Below are 22,638 nucleotides of genomic sequence, written 5' to 3'. Positions count from 1 at the left end.
CATAAGAATGGTAGGAATATGTCTTTTGTATTGTTCTATAGTTGACATTTTTTCGTGGTTGTTTAATGATAGCAGGAAGAACAATGCTCTAACATTATTTTAGGTATTCTATTGTTGCTTGAGCTGACTCTAGCTCAAGAACTCAAAATACCAAACCTCCTTGTGAGACATTTTAATGAGGTTAATCCTTCTTCAATTTGGGGAACAACTATTATAACAAATAGCATAGAATTCATCAAAACCGCTGTTGTCGTTTATTCATGTCTTGATGTTCTTCCACTGTCTACAAAGTTTTGTATTAGATCATCACTGGTGGGTTCCATCTGTCTGCAAAATCTTCACCAGCTCTTAACTAAATAACTGAACTTGTTATGACTATCCTTGCCAGTTCTCAGAAATTTGCCAACAGTCTTGTTAATGAATAATGTAGGGTTTTGTGAATTCCCTCATGGCCTGGCCCAAGTAAGGGTAGGTTTTCTGGGTCAGTTCCTAAAGGCACTCCTGACTAGAATCAGTCATCCATGCCGCAACTTTCCAAACATCCCCTGCCTGCCTACCTGCCACCTCCGAGAAAAGGGACAGGACCACATACTGGGGCCTCAGTTGGAGCTGGGAGCTCTTTTTTATCACTGGTCTCCTAAACCCTACCCTTCCAATTCTTTCCACCCCTCTGAGAGCAAAGTTCAGCCACCAAGATTGTTAACCATAGAAACAATGACATCTTGGCATCTCAAAGGAGCAAACTTGAAGGTCATCTTTCAGTGCAAAGACCCTTAGACTTGAGAGTGGACAGGCAGAATGGCCATGCCTTCTGTGGACAGTACACCATCACAGCGCACATGGAAATGACATGCTGGTGTATAGTTCCTATTTCTCTCTCATATCTCAGAGACAGAAGGTCCTCCCAGAAGTTTCCTCTGAGTTCCTCAAAGCTGCATTCGGTGTTCCTATAGCCCTTCGATTCCCTTGATTGTGACATTTACCAGCCTGAGTTAGACTTGTCTGTTTCTTTTCCAGTATTTCTCACTAGACCTTCCTGCGGACAGAGAGTGGGGGTGAGTCCCTGCCGCATGGCCAGCACCTGGCAAGGTCATGGCAGGAAGGAGGTGTTCCAGATGCACGTGTGGAATGAAGGAAGGCACAAACGGGTCCGTGTGAGGACGGAACAGATCTGTCAGGGAAACTGAGGTATAGAGTTCGATGAGTACCTCCAAATCCTCTGCTTTTTAAAGCAGGTATAAATGTAAGATCCTCTGGTGCCTAAAGCACACTCATTCTGTGTACCTGTAACTATTAATAATGCATAGCACTGGTAATTCCGTGAATCTAGTCAGAGCACATGAACACTGTGTCTTCTGGTTGGTCTTAAAGTTATGTCCCTTCACCCTAGTCCAATTCCATCTATTAATAAACAGCTTGCAGACGTAAGGAATAGCTTCACCGGTATCACTCCTGAGATCCTGGGCAATGCTGCTCTTGTTGGGACTGATTCAGAAAACAGCCTTCTCATCTAAACTACATTTCCAGTAGAACATGGTCCATACTTATATGGAAATGAAATCTCACTTAGTTTGAACTCTAGGTCATTCAGTCCCAGAGGTGGTGACTAATGGTCAGGAGATGACAATATTGCTGGACAGGCATCACCACACTGAGGGGAAAGTTCACATTTCTAATCCTGAGAAATAATCTGTTAAGAAGCATCACACAGAACCAGCTAGAGGGGAGTGTGAAGGTTGCTGAAGGAAGGGTTCATTCCACCCAGTGCAACTGTGTGACTAAGAGCAGAGGGTGCTCGCCATCAGAACACTACTGGCACGTGTTTGTCTGGAGCCTGCAAGCTACTCCTCCTTTCTTGCTAAAGAAAAGTGGAGGAAGGGAGGAGCGGGGAGTAGAGTGGTAGGTTCAGCATGGGATGAAATCAATGGTTTAGAAAATCCACCCATGAGTACATAAACAATATGACCATAGCAGATACAGCAAATACAAAATTAAACAGCCTTTCATGAAGAAAAAACAGTAAGTGCAATTCATGCCTGGCACACAGCAGGTGATGTCTGGATGTACAAATGCAGGTGAAGTGCGATTCAGACAGTGCAAAGGAGAGGTAAGCCAACAGTCACTTCCACTGGCTTCTGAATTAGGATCTGATCAAATCCTCAGCATCTTATCATTCAAAATGTACTTTTAAATTATGTTTTGCTTGGATCAGTGTTGAAGCTATTTCAGTGTTATGGTATATCTAACAGCTGATTTTGGAAGGAGGTAAGCCAAAATGTTCTCGATGGCATGAAAAGTGAGACAAATTTTAAAATTAGGCAGATTCCGTTTTTAAGTGATTTTCTTGTATACCCATACGTCATCTGCACATTAAGCACTTTTCTCTAATTAAACCAGGGAAAATACAGAGTAACAATAATATCTGTGAGGTCAGCTGTGATCAGAACTGCCCACATGCTGCATCTCTTAAAAACAGTCCATGGCACCTCAAGGGACACAGCAAAGCCAGTGGCTGGGAATGTAATTGAGCTTTAGGAAATGATTAAAGGGAATTAAAATTATCTCCAACTCAACATTAACGCATTTGATTTCCCGGGTGAGAACAGGATTTGCGTAACTGAGTGGTTCTTTCTTTCTACAGTCCTGAATGTTTGGAAAGTCAGCTCTTACAGTTAGCTTTGCTTTGCTAACATTATCCATCAGAAAATCGAAATGCAAACGGCTCCTATTTCCCAGTGAAGAACTTTCTCTGATTTACCTTACCATCATCAGGCTTCACCATCTCGAAACTTGGAAGCGTTCAATCTTTTGGTCAATATTTCTAGACCAAAATAAAGTGCTCTCAAGCCTGCTCTCTGGAAAGTTTTGTCATCTCTACCAAAGTGTTTAAATAACCGACTATGAAATTTGGGGAGACTGGGCTGGGAGGAACAATCTCAAGTTAATTGCTGATGTAATGTAAAAGCCCCCAATGGAGAAGTTGCCTCCAGGGAGACAAGCTCTCAATTAGGAGATGTGTGTGTAGTTCTCTCTGGCATGTAACAGTTAACAATTTCTATACAGTTAGGTGAATTTAGTGAATATCATTCTTGCAGGAGAGCAGAAAAAAATTTTTTAAAAAGGAAAACAAAGAACAAGATTAAGAACAGTAAAATAATAAGTATGGAAAATCTGGTAAGTAGCAAAAATCATTTTTAAGCATTTGAGGGAGAAACTGCAAAATGTGTTCAGAAGCCACACCTTCCGGGCTGTGGGACTGCATGGCTGTGACACTGAGCAACAGCTGAAGTCTTTACTCTCTCGGAGGGGAAGGAAAAAAGGAAACAACAGTCAGTCCAGGCTTGTCCACGGCTGGAAGCCTCGACTCCTGCAAACCGATCTCCCAGATCCTTTCTGGGCAAGCACATAACCAGAGGAAATGAAAACTAGAAAAACAATTTGTGCATGGAACAATGACACGGAGTTTCACTTTGGTTTCATGCTCAAATATGAATGTGGCTATAATTTTTTAAAAATGTATTAATAGAAGGCAACGAGTTGAGGATGGTGGCTTCTTCAAGCGGGGCGTCCAGAAGGGCCCTCCTTCTGCCTTGGAGCGCGCCTTAGGCAGCAGTCGTGGGAAAGCTCAGATACAGCTGTTTCCAGGCAAAGGGCCCAGAGCTTTTCAGCCTCAGCCACCAGGGTCTCCAGACAAGGAGAAATACGCCCAAAGCTGCTCCCAGGCGCTAGGAGCTTGGAGCTCCCAATGTGGGTCTCTGAGCAGCGCGAGGTGGGCGCTCCCGCCCCTCCCGCCCCCAACTCCCTCGCGCACCCGGGACGGGTGAAGGCGCCCAGTCGCCGAGCATCACCGCGACGCGGGTTCAAATCCCGCCGGCTCCCCGGCACCCTCTCCCCGCCACAGCGCGGGCTGTTTCTCCTCCTTTCCCCGGAGGAGTTCCCTAACTCTCCAGTACCCATACCATAACAAAGGAGGCTCGGTCCCCCAATGTGCGATCGTAGCCTACAGGGACCCCCAGCGAGCACCGGCCCAGAGAATGCACCTGGTCGTGCCACACGCGACCGCCGAGGGGCAGGCGGACGGCTCCTGGCGCGGACAAAGGGGCCTCTCGGGGCGCCCAGGCTCGGGGCGGGACGCGGGGAGCGGAGCTGGCCGGGGACTCACCTTCGCAGCGGCCCGGCTGTGCTCCTCATGGAGCAGAAGGGCGGCGGGCAGCAGCAGCAGCCAGACGCTGAGCCGGGGCCCCATGGTGGAGCGCCCGAGGCGGCGGGGGACGGCGGGGGACGGCTGCCGGGCGTGCGGGGGCCGCGGCGGGCAGCTAGCTCTCGGAAGGCCGGACTTCCAGCGCTGCGCACCGTCCCGGGTGCGGCGGCTCCAAGCGGAGACCTGAGCGCGGCGGGCCGAGCTCCCCAATTTGTTGGCGCTGCCCCCTCCCCCCGGCGGTGCGCGGGCGGCGCCTCAAAGGGGAGGACCCTGCGGCGCGGGTAAGAGGCGGCGGGAGCGCGCGGCTCGGGAGTGTGGCCGCTGTGCGCCGGGACACCAGGGCTCCGCGCTCCGCACTCAGAGGCTCCCGCGTCCCAACCCGCGCGCTCGAGGATCCAGGCCGAGGACCGAGAGGGGCCGCCTGAGCCCCCGGGGCCGCCGCCCAGGGAGTCCAGCAAGGCCGGCCGCCCTGCCGGTGTGCCGCCGGCGGGTGCTTCTGGAAGGGCCAATGCGCGCGGGCAGCAGCCCCTGAAGCCGACCCCGAGGTGAGAGCGACCCCCGAGCGGCGCCCAGACCCTAGCCCGAGAGCACCGGCTTGGAGCGCCCTGTGCAGGCTAGGGCTGCACGCTCTCGTGCTTGGGAGTAGAACGGGGGAGGGTGGGGGAGCGGAGACCGAGCTCCTCGGCCAAGCAGCACCCACCGGGGCCTAACGGGAGGCTCTCCTTCTTTCCGGGTCGTGGGGGGAACGGCCCTCTGGTCACGCCTGCATGCGGGGGGCGCACCGCGCAGTCTCCGCGTCTCGCGGACGGATACCAGCGGTGAGGATGGGCTGCGTCCCTCGTCCTGCGCTAAACTCGCTTTGTTTCTCGCCTCTAGGCTAAGAGGGACTGACCCGGGCCCAGAGTGGACAAACCGCCAGCATGGGGAGAGACCAGCGCGCGGTGGCCGGCCCTGCCCTACGGCGGTAAGCGACTTTCTGCCTGGTCCCCGTGGGTCCCCCGCGCGTGGACCTTCCCTGTAACTCTCGGGGACGGACAAGCCGGGCCCGCACGCTCACGTGCCTCTTTCTCCCTTTCTCGTGCAGGTGGCTGCTGCTGGGGACAGTGACCGTGGGGTTCCTTGCCCAGGGCGTCTTGGCGGTAAGTCCTGGCTCCCGCTCCACGCGCTTGGACTTGCGCGCCCGAGAATGGTTGGGACGTTTGAGTGGCCGTGGAGAAGGCAGCTCGTCCGTGCGCTCCCGAGCGTGTGTGTGAGTGTGGGTGTTCGCCAGCCTGCCCACCCAGGTTCTGAGAAAGCTTGCTCTTCCCTCCTCGTGCTTTCCACCTTTCCTTCCCGTGGGTTCCCCGCGTCAATCCTGTGCTTTGCAGGCATCGGCCCTTTCAGGGGAGCTGAGAACTTAAAATGTAGCCTGAGGCACCGTTTTCGTTGCTTTGGGAAAAGCCGCAGCCGTAGAGGCCAGGAAAGAATGTCAGTCACTTGGCAGTGAGACGCCAGGCTTCGGGCGAAAAATGTTTTCCTGGAACTCGGGAGCTGGTGGGGAGGCTCTGTCACGGGCTGAGGGTTTTTTGTGTTTTTAAATGGGAGTCTCTGGGTAAAGGGGCGGGGCGAGGAGGCGAACAAGACAACCTTAGTGTTGTTTGAATCGAACCATTGCGAGGGAACAATGGCAGAAAAACCGCGTTTTCTCCCAAGTCCTGTTCCGGCCCTGGAAGATCTGCTCCGGGCGCCACTCTGGGCCCCTGTTCGCGGAGCCTGCCCCTCCACGCCGGCCGTGCACAGCCCTGCCGATACCGTGGGTGCAGCTGGCCAATGCACTGCGAGAGGCTTTGTACGTTTTATGCGTTCCGTTTAAAGAATAGGAGCCACTTTTACCGAGCTTTATGTAACCATGGCTTAAATGAACAGGTTTGGTGGGTGAATTTAGTGCAGTACTCGAATGTTTAGACAGGATCTGAAAGTGTAGGGAGCTTTCGGAGATGTCCGCTGCCCCTCCTCGCCTTACTGTGGCCTATGGAGTAGCTCTGCCTGTGGCAGCCAGGGCCCAGGTAGATTCCTCCTGGGAGCGACCCCTCCCCTCCTCAGCGCGCGCCGTGCCAGGGCAGCACGCAGGTCCAAAGGGGAAAGATGTTCGTGATTTCATTTGAATTCTGTTGTTTTTACATCGTTCTGCCCCAATGGAAAACAAACCAGGATTTTAAGGGCAGTGAGTGATGAGGAGCTACTCCCACTCGGGAAAGAGCTGCTAACTTTACTTTTCCGCTGCTGTTGGCTCCGGTTCAAAGCCCAGGTTGGGAAGTAAGAGGAGGACTCGGAGACTTTGACCAGAGCACTCCAGGCCAAAGTTTTCTTCCAGTTCAGTTGTGTCTCTCCGTCCCAGCCCCGACTTAAGATCAGAACCTAGATATTTGAAGTAGCCCAGTGACCCTGTGAATTCTAATGCACATGTCTGTGCTGCGTGTAAGACTTGTCTCAGATTTATGAACCAGAAGCAGTGCATGCACGCGTACGCACACACACTCAAAGAAGGGGGCGATCCATAGAAAATACCAAATCGGGCTGTGCGTGCTTTGGTTGTACTGACACCCGCATCCCTTTGTCCGCTAGAGCCGCTTTTATAATTTCCGTATGTTCGTGCCTAAGGATGGTGGGAGTCCCAGGAATTCTTTTGTGAACTCATCCTAAAATTGGTGGAAAGACCACCGACCACCTAGGTCTTCAAAAAGCCTAGGTATTAGCCTGGGCGCGGCGGCTCGCGCCTATAATCTTAGCACTTTGGGAGGCTGAGGCCTGCAGATTGCCTGAGCTCAGGAGTTCGAGACCATCCTGGAGGAAACACGGTAAAACCCTTTATCTACTAAAATACAAAAAATTAGCCAGGCATGGTGGTGCGTGCCTGTAATTCCAGCTACTCAGGAGGCTGAGGCACAAGAATTCCTTGAACCCAGGAGACGGAGGTTACAGGGAGTCGAAGTAGCCCCACTGCACTCCAGTCTGGGAGACGGAGCAAGACTCTGTCTAAAAACAGAAGAAAACAAAACAAAAAAAGAAATAACAAGAAAAAACCCTAGGTACTAAACATAGCTCTGCCCTAATTTCTTAAATCCGGAGCCTCAGTTTCCATACTCTGAAGAAGTACGGCTTCTTACAGAGGCCAAGTACCCTAAGGCAGGTAGGACACCTCTGTGCCTCCCCAAAACCTCATCAATGCTGCAGGCTCACCCTCAGTCTCTTTGACTCTTTGATCTTGGGATAGGACCAAGAACATTGATTGCCCAGCAGAGCTTCTCAAAGTGCAGGCGCCTTAGAGCCCCAGACGTAAATCACCTGGAAAGGCTTGTTAAGAAGTCAGGTCCCCATCTCAGACCTTCTGGTCAGACATTCCGGCGTGGAGTCCAGGACTCCGCCTTCCCACATGATACCGGAATCTGGGAACCACTGAGCTAGAGTACTGGGTTGAGAGGCAGTTGAGATTACTTGCCAATTCACTTCATTTCCCTGGGATTTAGATTCTAACTCAACAAATAAAAATAGATCTTTTTAATCATTTTACTAGGGACCTACTAATATGTGTTGTTAAGAGACTTGTAGTTTGTTATGTTCAACAAGGGGCCGGTCTTCTGCTTACTTATTTGGTAACCACTGGCTTTAATGGCTGTTTCTCATGAAATAATGTTTCAATTTTCGACTGTATTGTATCAATTAAGAATTTTTCTTAATTATGGCAAAGACTCTTTCCTGGGTAGGTCAGTTCAGGAAAAAGGGCTGCCGCCGGGTCCTTGAAAAGTTTTGTTTCAGAAGAGCTAGGATGGGTAGTGAAGAGCCTGGGTGATTACTTATTGGGCACTTCCTGTGTGCCAGTTACTCTGTACTAATGCTTCTGATCCTCACAAGAAAGCACACTGATGGGCTAGGTAACTATTATTACCCCCATTTTACAGGTGAGGAAAGACACAAAGGGTTTGCAGCCCTTGCCCAAGGTTCCTGTCTTTGTAACTGAATGAAACGGGTTAGAACTCAGGCCTCTTCCTCCATACTGAGCTTCCCAGGGCCTGAAAGGTGGCCGGGAGTTTGGCGCTCCTGAGTTTCAGTCTTTGAGTCTCCTGGGGTGTGGGTGCTTTCTCCTTGGTCTTGACCTTGGACTAAGTGCAGCCGGCACTGATTCCTAGGAAGGAGGCTCTCCCCCTCCTTCCTCCTCTGCTTCTCCCACTCTGAGCATCAGGGGCACCGAGTGAAGGAGAGAAGCAAGACCTTTCCCAAAGGGAGGAAAGGAAGCTGAAATCCCACGGGGGAGCCTGGGCTCTGGACTCAGTGTGAACCCAGGTGCTTTGTGTGGGCACCTCAGGACACACTCCCTGCTGTCCAAGGTGCCTTTTCTAAAGGTGCCCTTGTTTGAATGCAGTGCCAAGATGCACAGAGTGCCTTCGTGTAAGGCAGTGTGACACAGGGGTCCCATCCCAGACTTGAGGCAGGTGACGGGGTGCAGTTCTTAGTTTGGTGGGCAACTGAGGGGCTGCCGCCTAGGGTGGGTACTCACCAAGCCTCTGCATCCTAGTTCTCTCCCCCAAAACGGAGGTGTTACTCATCCCACCCACCTCATAGATGGGAGTGCCGTGAGGTGTGTGGGTGCATGTGAAGTGCCTTGAGGGTCTGGCACAGCCCGGGAGCCAGGAGGTATCCCCTGGGCCTGTTTAAGGGACATCCCCTCGGCTGCCTGTTCTAACCTTCATGGAGGCTTAAAAGCACTCACTGTAGCCGCTGTGAGCATTGTCACTTATCTCCAGAGGCTGGCAGCAGCCTGAGGGATCAAATATGCAGCCAGCTGGGCGGTCACCTGAGGACCTCTGCCCGCAACCTGGGGCCACAAAGACGTGGGTTCACATAGGTATCAGTGCGGGGCCCCTGCCTGCCGCTTAGTTTCCAGGCTGTCCTCGGGGCTCCAGCCCCCGGAAATTCGCCTGACCTTCCTGTTGGTTGCCACCACCTTCCTTGCCCTCCAAGCCAGCAGCTGTGGTGGCAAGTCCTTTCCGCAGACTTTGGAACAGGGAAGAGATGTTCAGTGCCGCATGAGGCCCAGAGCTTTCTGTAAGGATCAGGAAGGACAGTTCTTTCCTACATTTCCTGGAGCTAAAGCTCTATTGCTCAAAAGATGGCCCTCTGAGAAGAGAAAAGCACGGATTCCTCCTCTGCTCGTGGATAAACGAGCGTATCTCAGCTCTCTGGAGGCTAGTCTTCCTCTGGGGGTGGCTTGCAGGACTTGGCCACGATAAATAATAGCAGAGATTTGTCAACAGCATCCTAGAACGAGAGGCGGGTGGGAAGGGCAAACTGGAAAGCGCAGGAGACGAGAGAGGCTTTGTGCGAGCAGGAGGCTATGTTTACCATCAGAGAGAGAGGTGAAGATCAAGGAAAAGGTTCTAGAATAGAAAAAAAGATTTTGCTGAAATAATAAAAATCAAAGGACTGTGTTTAATTGCGTTTCTGGGGAGAGGGAAAGAAAACGAGTGTGTAGTTTAAATAATAGAGAAACTCAAGGGAAAAGCTAAGTGCCATGGAGATTTAACTTTTCAACACTGTTGATAATGTAATGAAGAGATCACCACCTGGAAAGTGGTTTGGGAATGTCTCATTCTTTTTATCTGAAGAAGAATGTTTGTCTTTGATTAGAGGGTTAGAGAAAGCTCTGAAACTGGCCTCTTGCTTTGTGTCTGCTGGTGTCTGCTTGTGTGATCACTGCTGAAGGTGGGAGGCAGCGTCTGCAGCCCCCGGCCTTGGCTGATTCAGCTTGTGAATCAGGGACCAGGAACGACGCAATAGTCTTGAGAGGCCATAAAGTCTAATCCAGCCTGTTGCTAACCAGGTTCTGACTTCAGGGCAAGACACTTCACGTGCTTTGGCTCTGGAGCCTGGAAGAGAATGTTATGTGGTATGGATCTCTCAGGTGATCAAGATCCCATGAGTAAGTTAGAGAGTCAGCAGTGAGGGCTGGGCTGTGCAGGTGTGCTAAGACCTGTGAGGGTGAGCTGAGGTCTCCACTGTGATGCTGGGGATAGAAAGCCCTTCCAGATACGCTCCAGAATAGAATTTATCTGGCCTGCACCAGGACCTCGCTTAGAAATCAATATGCCACATGGGACTTTTTATCTTCATGGTGTCAAGGAGCTTCTGGAATCCAGTAAATATGTGACACGTCTCAGTTGAGATGAGAGAAAGGACAGAGTTCCTGGATAGTCCCCTCTTGATGTTTCCCTTTGGTGGCCACCCCCGTCAGTTAATGAGACCCTCTCAGGACAGGTGACGGCCTAGGTGACTCACTGCTCTTGAGTTCATTGGTGACTCTGGAGGACTGTAATTTTTATTTTGGTTACCCATGAAAGAAGAAGGCAGTGTCTAATTTTACGGAGACTTCATGGGTGTCTCCAGTCCTGTTGATGTGGTCAGAGAGTGAATTTCAAAGGAAGTGCGAACAGCCCATATCCACCCAGCAGGCTCCTACCCAGGTGCTGGGTTCTAGCCCCTCCCCTGTCTCCTGAGCTCCTGGCTGGCTCCTGAGTGCTCTGCTTCAATGTCTTCTGTTGCCTTGGATGAGGCTGGCTTTTGAAGCAACAAGCTTTTTGGTAAAACCTGTTCCTTTTAAGTGCAGTGTGGTATCCTGGGGCGGGTCCTGGGACAGAAAAACTACACTAGTGGAAAAACTGGTGAGATTCTAGTGGAGTCTGCAGTTCAATGTGATAATGTTAATTTCTGTACCAGTGTTAATTTCTTAGTTTTTACAAAAATGTGCCATAGTTTCATAAAATGTCAATATGACATCATGATGTCTGGGTGCAGGGTGTACAGGGACTCTCCGTACTCTCTTTGCAACTCTTCTGCAAATGTCAGTTGCTTCAGAATTTTAAAATGCTCCCAGAAGTCATCAGCCAGTCACATTTGGTGTGCATGAGTCAGATGGACAAGTGCGTGGAGAAGGCTGAAAAACAGCCACTCTCGAGTGAGCAGATGTGGGCAGCAAGAGGAAAATGTTGCTCCCATTCTTTTCTCTAATAGAGTAAGTGAACAGAAGTCCCTTTCGCTGAGTGGAAAATACAGGAGAGGTAGACCCAAGTGAAGCCTGAGTAAAGGGATTTTTGTCCCCTGGCCGTGGTTGGAGTCGTCTATGAAGATGAGGAGGTTTCCCTGTGGAGTTTCTCAGCACTGCGTGGGAGGCCCGGTGGAGCTGTCATGGGGCCTCTTCCTCACTGGGGTGGGAAATGGCTGCTCCATTGTTTTCCTGAGCCCAGGATGGAAGGGCAGGCTTGTATTAGAGTGTTGCTGCAAGGACAGAAAACATGACTGTGGAGGAGCCCGGTGCTGCTCATACCCACTCACCCTTAGGAACGCATCAGGCAGTATCTTCGTGCCCTTCTGGGCAGCACAGAATGGGAGCCCCCTTCCCGCCTGCTTAGGAAACCCCATGGGCCACAGGGACGGGCAGCTGGCAGGTGGCTGGTGGAGGACTTAGGCCGCCTGCACATGTGGCTCCTGAGTGCCCTGCCTCAGTGTCTTCTGTTGCCTTGGATGAGGCTGGCTTTTGAAGCAACAAGCTTTTTGGTAAAACCTGCTCCTTTTAAGTGCAGTGTGGTATCCTGGGGCGGGTCCTGGGACAGAAAAACTACACTAGTGGAAAAACTGGTGAGATTCTAGTGGAGTCTGCAGTTCAATGTGATAATGTTAATTTCTTAGTTTTTACAAAAATGTGCCATAGTTTTGCATTGCTGCAGGCCATGGCAGTGGGATTCGGAGTCCCAGCCTGTCAGTGGCCACAGCTTCTGTGTTAATTAGGGGCCAAGGGAAAGGGGCCCAGAATGAGGATGGCCAGTGGCCAGTGGCGGTTGCCTTGCATGGTTGCCTGTCATCACCCTGCCATTGATAACTGGAAATGAGAAGCATGAGCGGAGCCACCTCTGCCTGACCCCTGCCAGTTCTGCTCTGCACACCCTGACTGCACTCCAGGCCTTCGTCTCTGGGGGATAAGGATGGCCTGTCCCTTTCTACCAGGTGACCCGCAGCAGGTATCACACACCTGCACATGCCTGGAGCCTCTGTCCTTTGCAGTTGAGGCCCATTTCAGGGTCTAGCTAAAGTGTCTTCTCCACGGATAGGATTTTATATTCTTTAGGATCAAGGATTATAAGTCATGATTGTAACTCCCATAGACTTGAAACATTTGTCTTCACCCACCATCCACCTTTTTGTTTGTTTGTTTTTGTTTTTGTTTTTGTTTCTGAGACAGAGTTTCGCTCCATCACCCAGGCTGGAGTGCAGTGGCGTGATCTCGGCTCCCTGCAAACTCTGCCTCCTGGGTTCAAGCAATTCGCCTGCCTCGGCCTTCCAAGTAGCTGGGATTACAGGCACAAGCCACCATTCCCAGCTAATTTGTGTATTTTTAGTAGAGACGGGTTTTACCATGTTGGCCAGGCTGGTCTCGAACTCCTAACCTCAGGTGATCCACCCGCCTTAGCCTCCCAAAGTGCTGGGATTACAGGCATGAACCACCACGCCCAGCCATCATCCACTTTTTCTCCAGAAACGTGTCTTCCTTAGCTGACATTGCTGTTCCCACAGTCCAAGTTCAGGGCATCTTGCATCGGCCCTCATGGAATGATTCACGGGTACCTTTATCTGCCCGAGGCCTGAAATACAGTGGGCCGTCAACAGAACTTGTTACATAAATAAATGCAGTTAGTTGGCAGCAATGCAAGCAAATCCTTTGGATGAGGAGTACAGTCATGGAACTATTAATAAAAGATGAGATTAAAATGTATTTATTCTTACTGTGGGTTTTTTTCCCCAAATTATCTGCTTTCTCCCACTGGATAAAACTAGCTGTATATGATGATAAAGGGATAGTGGATCAGTCTGAAAGATTTGCATTTTTTCCAAGGGATTGTTTCAACCCCACCCATAGAATTCCTGTTTTGTTGCCTTTACCCAGTTCAGTGATCTCCCATGTGGGAATTAGAGAAGAATGTGTGTTTTTTAATTTCATGGACTGATTATCTGGTACCTGGTAGATATTATATAACAATATTTTTCCGCATGTTGAGTGTTTTTGGATCCCTGACTGTTCAGTAATGGGACCCTGTGAGATCCGGGAAAGGGTTTCTGTTCGTGCACAGGGTCAAACACACGCCCTGGACTGCGTCAGAAGCTGTGGTTTGTCCGTGAGATAAAGGAGATGCTGATTAGAAGGAGATGCTGGTTAGAAGGAAATGCTGATTAGCAGCCGTGGTGCAGTCATTGCAAGCTGGTGTTGAGGAGTATCGCAGCGATGCGATGGCGCTGGGGCCACCAGCCCAGCCCTCCTTCCCCCTCTGTCCTCCCCGCCTTCCAGTGATACTGGCTCCAGATTGGGTGAAAGGAAGGGGTCCCCTGGGAGATTCTTTGTGGGATCACCAGAACCAAACCTAAGAGGGCATCCCTGAAGATGCTTCCAGCATATTCCAGAACCTCTCGGAGCAGCTGAAACACCCTGGGAAGAAACACGGCAACACCTGTTTGCTGAGCCACTAGGGCTGGAAACTGCTCTAAGCCATGGAGGGTTCACAGCTGGATAAACTGAGGCATGTGCTGGAGGGCACCTGGTAGGGTCGGTAGGAACAAGGTGGGGAGTGAAACCTAGAACTTGATGATTCTAAAACTCTGCTTTTAACCACTGGCTAGCTGAATAAACCCCAGCCACCGAACATATATACACGTATAAATACGTAAATTGTTGTATATGTAAAACATAGATATGTGTATTATGTGCAGAAAATGTTATCAATCTACATGGAATATACAGAGATAGATGATAGAGATAAAAGAGAGAGAGAACACACACATACGTATGCACCCTGTACTCCCGCACACACAGACACACAGATGCATGCACACATGCACATAGACACACATGCATCCAGCACACACATACAGAAACACACATCCACATATAGACACACACTTACACCCCACATACATACACAGAGATGCACATACACATGCACATAGACACACACGCACATATAGACACACACAACCCACACACACACAGACACACAGATGCACACACACATGCACATAGACACACAGATGCACACACACATGCACATAGACACACAGATGCACACACAGACACACACTTGCACCCCCCCACACACACAGACACACAGATGCACACACACACATGCACATACACATGGATGTACACATGCACACACAGACACACATGCACATACATACATAGAAACACACTTGTACCCCCCACACACACACACACACAGAAACACATGTACACTCGCCTACACACACATCCTCACACACACACACACACACATAGAAACACATGGACACTCGCCTACACACACATCCTCACACACACACACACACTTAGAGGATGCTCCTGGTTTCTTTTCTCTGTGGGGACAGCCAAGGCAGAGAGAGACAATTTCTGCCTCTGGGGAGCATCGAACAGGCCTGTTTCTTTAGGGTTCCTTCTGCGGAGAGGCTGGACAGAGGCACGAGGGTGACTGAGTAGCCTCATCAACTCTGAAAACTGAAGGCTAAGATGACTGCACTCAGGAGAGGCCCTTAAAGGATGACCAAGAAATACGTGAGAATGGGCAAAGGGACAATTTCACCTGTAGAACCAAGAGTCCTGCAGACAAAAGCCCCAACCGGCCCTCTCCAAGTCTGGCTTAAAACCCCAGGCTACTGAGGTAGATGCTGCAGCAGCCGTGTAAAGGGGAAAAGGAGGGGCAGACACAGCTTTGTGTTTGGCTGTTGGAAAATGCTGCTGGTCCTAATTTAGAGAAAGACTTACTGAAGTCCTGTGGGCAAAAGAGACCTTCCTAAAATTATCTTAGACGTGCAGGAAACGCAGTGGACACTACAGAGAGACAGGGGGATTCCATTTTCCCTGGACGAATGCCAGCTTCCTTACGCTGGCTTTTCTCTCACTACCTTGTGTTTCTGCTGCTGCTTTTCAGGGACGTCCCCATGGGCCAACAGGAGGACAGGTGTGGTCTGTTAAAAAGAGGTGGAGCCTGTGGGCTTGAGCCCAGCATCTGGGAAAAGTCACTTATCCTTTCTGAGAATGCTTGTCTTCATCTGTAAACGGGAGTAGTAAAAACTATGTCCCAGGGTCACAGTGGGATCATGTATGTGACATTTGTTCATTAAATGAACATGTCTGATTGCTACTGGGAATAATTCACTCACGAGTTCTAGAATATCCATCCTCCCATGGACTCACGTCTGGTCAGAGCAAGGACAAGCTAGGAACCGTGAAGTCTGATCTCTGTGTGTGTGTGTGTGTGTGTGTGTGTGCACGTGTATGGTGTAGGGTTGTCCAACCATCTGACCAAATTTTACATTAAATATGTCATCTGGGATTATTCATGGTAAGACAGCAACCTGCAGACGTTCACTATTTGAGAGCCACTTTATTTGTTCTATATGAGACTTTCAGTACGATTGATCTCATGTACAGTTGTACTCATCAGCAAGCACCTGTGAGAGCCCCCCCCACTCACCCTGCTCACAGGAAATATCAGGGCTCAAGCATGGGCCCCACAGGAATAGGGCCAACTGGGGTCTTGGGTTTGAAACTTTTGCTGCCGCCTGGTCAGGTGATGTTGGTGTGAGTATTCAACTCTTTACACTGTAGTTACATTTGTAAAACAGGGGTTAAAATAGTTCTTATGCATGTGCTTGGAGGAGCAAGAAGAAATTGGCTGTAGAGAGTTTAGCAATCTTAGCGTTGCTAAATTGGACAGAGGCACGAGGGTGACTGAGTAGCCTCATGAACTCTGAAAAATGAAGGCTAAGATGACTGCACTCAGGAGAGGCCCTTAAAGGATCAATACTAGTTCATGTCTACGTGGCTTTAGGTTGTTGTTTTTTAGGTCTTCATCCTCATTACCTAGAGAACTTGAACAGAGAGTGAAGTCCAAGTTAACTAGAGTTACTGTTGGGAACCATGGTACTGGGACAGGAGGAAGCGGGCCAGCAGGACTGGCGGGTGTGGGGGACCTGTAGCGGGAAGTTCTGGTCTCCACGATTCTGGTGCCTGGAGTGCTGAGACCCTACGGTGTCTTGGTGACTCTGAGCAGGTGGTCGCTGAGTGAGAACTGGTGGAGATGTGCCTTCCCAATGCCTTGAGATGGTTATTTCCATTTTCCTTAAGGTTAGGAAATGTCACCCAAAGGAAACATTTTAATATTAATTAAAGTTCAGTCAAGGTGTAGCTAACTTATTTCCAAAACAAATGGAAACACTTATAAACAAAGAACAATTGGTTCAAATAACCACGAGACACAGGTATAATTTAGTGAAGCAAGAAAACTCAAGAGGCTTTGGTTTGGCCACATGATATAAAAATACAAAACAGAATCTTAGGAGAGAGTTTCCTTCTTGAGAGAGCAGAAAGATTTCCCTCCATACCGTTTCCTAGCAGGGCAATTACTTCTCAGATTAGCATGGAAAGGCCTCCCAGACTAGCCTATACCCTCCAACAGCCAGGTGAGTCAGGCCAAGGCGTGGGTTCCCTGAGGAAGATTCCCGCTGGAAATTTCAGGGAAGAACCTCACCTCCTTCCCTTTCTTCCTTACTTGGTAATTGTCCTAATTGTAACAAGCATCCAAGTTACAATTCAAGACCAAGTAGGGACCTGAGGTGATCTCCTTTCCTGTCTGAAATCCACCTTCCTTTCCTAGCTGTTCCTGCCAGATTTCAGCGCCCCTTCCCTTCTCCTCCCAAGACAGTCTTAGCTCAGACAGGATTTCCTTAGTCTTAGTCATCAGCTGTTATTGTCCAGCCTCCTCCTTCCTATTGTAAAACAAGGAATCTTAACAGCAAGTAGGCCAAAATTGTATATCTTCGGTGATATGTCGATTTCCTGCCGGTATGTGCAGACATCAGGTTGTGTTGTGGTTACCCACTTCAAGGCACCAGAGGCTGGAAAAGTCAACACATTTCTAGTTAAGGCACACGGCGCAGTGAGTTTTCAGTTGTCTGCCTTGGCTTTTGTGAATGTGTGTCTGTCCACCTGAAGGTTCTGGTTCTCGCATCCTGGGCTCTCCTTTTGCCAGGTGCAGCCGCACAACCCAAGAACGGTCCTAACCCGTTACATAAGGTGGCGAGGCGGGGTTGGCGGGTGGCACTGCCAGGTCACCTCTGGGCACTGGGTGACCCAGTCATTGGCCCCCTATGGTGATCCCCCGCCGCGTGGGTGCCACTGGCACCTCCCCTGGGCTCCCAGTGCTGTGATTTCTGGGCGATTTCTCTGCTCTCCAACATGAGTTATTTGTTATCTGCTTCTCACCTGATTGGAATTTAATGATCTAGAAACAAATGAGTTATTTCACTCAGGAGGGGGAAGGAAGTCAGATTAGTCATGCTGGCGCTTGATTTTTTTTTAATCCAAGAATTCTTTACTTAAGAAGTAAAAGCAATTAAGAATAGTACTGAATCCTGCCTAGAAGTTTTAGAACAAGAAATGGGATGACGCCGATAGATATTTCAAATAACTGGAAAGTTTAGTTCCCTCTGAACAAAGTCTAACTCTGAGGCCATATGCTTCTCTTTATATAAAAACGGAGCAGCGTCTCAAAGAAAATAAATGTATTTAAAAGGAAAGATCATAGAGAGATAGAATTCATCCATTTTAAAAGTTGCCTTTTTCTCCTTTTTATAGCATCTTTCAAAAACATCTCCGCTTTCAACACTTCTAGCTCATCAGTGAGAGAGAACAAAAGGCTACAACTGTTGATTCAGGCAACATTTTTGCCTTCATGTTGATTTTTCTTCCTCATTGGGTTTAATTAACTAGAGTGTCTAAGAATAAACGTAGAAAAAAGGTCTGTTTCATGGGCTTTTCTTAGTCTTTCACATGTAAAAAAATTAACTTAGATCTTTATTCTTTCTAAATATTTCATGTGTTTAAAAACTAGGTAACTTTCCTGTAATAAAAAATAAAATCTTGGCACGTTATCAATATAACACCTACCTTACAAACACAGTGTTTATAAACTAACCATCTGAAGGTAATCTTATTAATGTCACATATACACACACACATACACACACACACAGAGAGTATGTATATGTGTGTATATATATATTGCAATATATATATTACAAATGTGTCCATTTGTAATACTTTTTTCATTATTTTAAATTGTGGTAAAATATACATGACATAAAATTTACCATTTGACCCATGTTTAAGTGACAGTTCAGTGGCCTTAAGCATACCACATTATTGTGCAAGTATCACTACTGTCCATCTCCAGAACTTGCTCGTCATCCTAAACAGAAATTCCATGTGCATTAAATAACTCTCCATCCCATCCTTCCCCCACCCTCTGTTAATCTATTCTACTTTCTGTCACTTTGAGTGTGACTGCTCTAGGGATCTCATAGAAGTGGAATCATGCAGTGTTTTTCATTTTGTGACTGTCTTATTTCATTTAGTACAATGTCCTTGTATTAGTCCATGTTCATGCTGCTAATAAAGACATAACCAAGACTAGGCGATTTACAAAAGAAAGAGGTTTAATCAACTTACATTTCCACGTGGCTGGAGAAGCCTCACAATCATGGCAGATAGCAAGGAGGAGCAAATCATGTCTTACATGGATGGCACCAAGCAAAGAGAGAATGTACCAGCAGGGGAAATGTCAGCTGCTTATAAAACCATCAGATCTCAGGAGAACTCACTATCATGAGAACAGTATGGGGGAAACTATCCCCATAATTCAGTTAACTCCACCTGGCCCCACCCTTGACATGTAGGGGTTATTACAATTCAAGGTGAGATTTGGGTGGGGACACAGAGCCAAACCATATCAGTCCTGAAGATGCATCCACGTTGTAGCACGTGGCAGAATTTCCTTCCTTTTTAAACCTCAGTAACACTGCTATGCTTTTTAAAGTTCTTATTTTTAAACTCAGTTTTGTTCCTTTAGTTGACAGGTTTCAAGTGGTTAATGTCAGGAATTGCAAATCAAAGAGGTTTCGGAAATGGCGATGCAAGGCCCAGGTCCAGATGAAGGGAGGGGGGGAAGAGAGCCTGGGGATGACCTGCCTCTCTGTCTCTCAGAGGCGGCTTGCCCACGCCTCTCCTCTTGACGTTTGTTTTGCTTTCTGGTAAACGTTCACCACTCTAACAAAGGAAGTTGGCTTGGGCCACGCTGAGTTGGTTCCCTCTGGGACAGGCATGGGAAACTGTCCAGGAGGGAACCGGGTGTCTGGGTGGGAAGCCAGTGAGTGAGGTCCTGGGTTGCCCATACAGGTACAGGCACCAGACCTGGAGCAGTTCTCCTAGAGCAGTTACTGAAGCCCCAGAGCTGCGTGAGATTCCTCAGGAGGAGGATAGGAGATGGATGCATCAAGACAAGGGGAGAAGACATATGGGGAACCCTGGGAGGAGCTGTGGGAGGAGGCTGTGGTCAGGTGCAGGCCTAGATCTTCCCCACGGCTTCACCAAACTGATGGTCACCAGCCTCCCCTCTTCCTGTGGTACTGGGGTCAGAAGATGGAGAGTGGAGACAGTGAGCCGGTGTCCACCTCTGGTCACCGCCGTTCTCCTTCCCTGCTGCACTTCAGGCTGCCGAGGGCTGAGAACTTGGCTTATTCATCACCAGATCCTCCCACAGCGCAGGGACCTTCACGTAGATGCTGTAGTAATTTTATTAAATTGGTGTATGATTTAACTCTTCCACGGCGACCCCAAGATAGGTAAGGTTTCCCTGCAAGGGCAGCTGGCAGCATGATCAGAGACTACTGAGGCCGCCCGAGTCAGGTCAGCTGGAGCGGGAGGGCGGATGCCCAGAGCAGGAACGAAGGGCGTGTTTCCATCTCCTTTTTACATTTTGAAGGCTTTGGCATGACCCCCAACACCAACTGTTATAACCAACCCAGCCAGTGCACTGTTGCACAGTCTAGGAGGAGCAAGTAGACAAAGATATGGATCCATTGATTATGAAAACTTGCGGCTGATTGAGGGGGGGTGTCCGTCCACGTGAAGTCCATACCACAGGGGTTGGGAGCTACATTCCCTGGAGTTCAAGGGCCTGTTGCTGCCCCACGGCCTTAGATTCCTATGACTGGACACCAGAGGCCCACTGGTGACTCTGGAATTTCTGTCGCGCCCCCTGTGGTCAGGAAGCTCTAACCAGGTGATGCCCCGATACCTGGGAGGAGGAGCGCATCTGCTGGCAGCCCCTTGCCTGAGATGATGTCAGGCATCACGATGAGGGGCTCCCCTGTGGATGCTGGACACCCATCTTGCTGTTTGCTTTTATGTTTTTTGAGTTACGCATGCTAAATATGACGTCTCTGCAGCTGTAAAACCTGGAGCTGAAGAGAATGAGTGTCTGGGAAGCTGGGAGCCAGCTTGTGGGCTCCTCTTCTAGACAGAGAGAGCGTGCAGGATGCCCAGTGCCAGCCTCCCCCACCTGCTGCCTGCAGTGTTGCATACAATGAGGGCAGGCAAAGGTGAAGTCAGAAAATTCCAAAGGAAAGGGGCTTCCTCCTCCACACCAAATCTAAGCACAGGCTCCAGGTGGCTCCCTGAGGACAGGGACCAAGCCATGGGCACGCTGCCCCCAGTGCCCAGCTGGGCATCTGCTGTAGCAGCTGGAGTCTAAGCCACACAATAGACAGAGCTGGTGGGAGGAAAGAGAGAGGGAAAGGCGAGATTCCTGGCCAGGACCGAAGCTAAGTGGTTTGGGGACTTTTTGTTCAGAATCACAACACAAATCATTATGCTCAGTGCAAAAGGCATGACCCTCAAAAATGTGCACCTTGGGTCAACTGAAGGTTCCTCTCTCATTGGTTTCACTTGATTTGAATTACAGTCGAAAAAATTATTGGGTAGACAGACGTTGGCTTATCTGCAAAGTCAAACTAATGCGAAATATGCTTCAACTGCAAGACAGAGTGCCAAACTATTTCAATTTAGTAGCATGCTTTTTTTTTTTTTCTTGAGCTTCAACCCAAAGAGAAGCCAGGCATTTGGCCAGTGAGCAGTCTATGAGCTGAGCTGTGCTTTTCTTCAGGGCAGGCAGAGGTTGGCCAGTGGCCTTCTTTGCACTCCCAGAAACTCAGTTTCATGGACGTCAAGGGTAAGAATGTGGAAGGTGGTCTGGTGGCCAGAACCACACAGTTCCTGAATGTGGTGGTCACTGTCCACCAGTGCCCACTCGTGGGTGATAACTGGACTCACTCTTTCTTGAGACCTGTCCTGCCGGGCTCTTGATATTGAGGCTACTGGAGGAAGGAGCTTGCCTGAGAAGGCACTTCCACGAGGAGAGGGATCTGAGTCCACAGGGGAGGGGAGGTCTCTTCGCCTACATGCATGAAAAAGCAGGCTGGACACAAAGCCCCCGTCCTGGCTGGGGGTCAGAAGAGATGGGCCAGAGCAGCACTGCTTGAACTGATGCACATTTGACTCAACCAGTTTGGATCAGGCAGGTCTGGGGCGCCTGGGACTCTGCATTCCTGATGCTTCCAGGTGATAGTGGTGCCGCTGCCCAGGGGGCCACAGTGAGCAGCAAGTCCTAGAAGACGCCTCTGGAGGGCTCTTCTGGCCTCAGGATTCTGTTTCTCCCTTGAATGGTTGCTTTCTAGCAATCAGAAAAATGTGTAGGTGGGGCCTGCCGGCCCCTGGAATTTACTGCCAATCTTGAAAACGCGGTGAGGACTACCCTACACTTGCCTACTGGTTGATGCAGCTTTAGGAGTTGGGTGAGGGAAAGATAATTTTCATCTGTTCTTTGGAAGGGTTAAGGAGTTTCTCATTTACAAAGCTCTTTATCTTTTGACTTGTGGGACTGAGCCTTCCAGGATCATGTCATGCCTGAGAGCAAGCTCGACCCTGAGCACGGCAAACGCAGCCTTTACAGGCACAAAGAGGATGGGAAGAAGAGGTATCATAACTGACTGTGTGAAAACATCTGCATCCCTACAAAGATGGACTTTCTTACACCATCCATCTTAGCTCAGCCTTTTAACAAAGTTTAGGCCACGTGTGTCCATAATAATAATCAGAAATCAACACATTTTTAATAAGCATTTAGAACCAATGATCAGAAACAGAAAGTGACACTAATGCTTTGTGGAGAGTTTACCTGAAGATTTTTTTCTCTTTGAAATGAAGTCGAAAGCACATTCCTCCCCACCTGTTACCTTCCTAAGTTGTTAAAGGCAGCCGTTTCTCCTGGAGTGATACTTGATTCTCCCTGGTGATGGTCTGCCATGCATTGATGGGCTCTAGTTAAAACATCTGTCAGACAGAGTCCTTTGGAAAATTCCATGAAAGAAAACCACCTATTAGAGATAAAAGCAAAGGTTCAGTAGCCAGATATATCGTAGAAGTGCCTTCCAGGGAAATCGTATTGGAAAATCAGTGACGGAGG

The 22,638-nt window shown here is 49.2% G+C and overlaps 2 protein-coding genes across 2 annotated transcripts in view; one reads left to right on the top strand and one right to left on the bottom strand.

Annotated features, from left to right (window-relative positions):
* LOC105485301 (collagen type IV alpha 1 chain) overlaps nucleotides 1-4,387 on the bottom strand; it is a 153,305-nt gene extending 148,918 nt beyond the window's left edge. Inside the window, exon 1 of the mRNA XM_071081046.1 lies at nucleotides 4,163-4,387. Within this exon, the coding sequence (XP_070937147.1) occupies nucleotides 4,163-4,246 (84 nt within the window). The 5' untranslated portion in view covers nucleotides 4,247-4,387. The remainder of the gene's footprint in view (nucleotides 1-4,162) is intronic.
* A 123-nt stretch (nucleotides 4,388-4,510) lies between these two features.
* The window catches only part of LOC105485298 (collagen type IV alpha 2 chain), a 198,859-nt gene continuing 180,731 nt past the window's right edge, over nucleotides 4,511-22,638 (top strand). Inside the window, exons 1-3 of the mRNA XM_071081045.1 lie at nucleotides 4,511-4,746; nucleotides 5,078-5,165; nucleotides 5,286-5,340. Of these exons, the coding sequence (XP_070937146.1) occupies nucleotides 5,122-5,165; nucleotides 5,286-5,340 (99 nt within the window). The 5' untranslated portion in view covers nucleotides 4,511-4,746; nucleotides 5,078-5,121. The remainder of the gene's footprint in view (nucleotides 4,747-5,077; nucleotides 5,166-5,285; nucleotides 5,341-22,638) is intronic.

The sequence above is a fragment of the Macaca nemestrina genome, chromosome 16, assembly GCF_043159975.1.
Source record: "Macaca nemestrina isolate mMacNem1 chromosome 16, mMacNem.hap1, whole genome shotgun sequence".
Lineage (NCBI taxonomy): Eukaryota > Metazoa > Chordata > Mammalia > Primates > Cercopithecidae > Macaca > Macaca nemestrina.
Note: the sequence above shows the minus strand (reverse complement) of the source record. Positions and strands in the feature narration are given on the sequence as shown.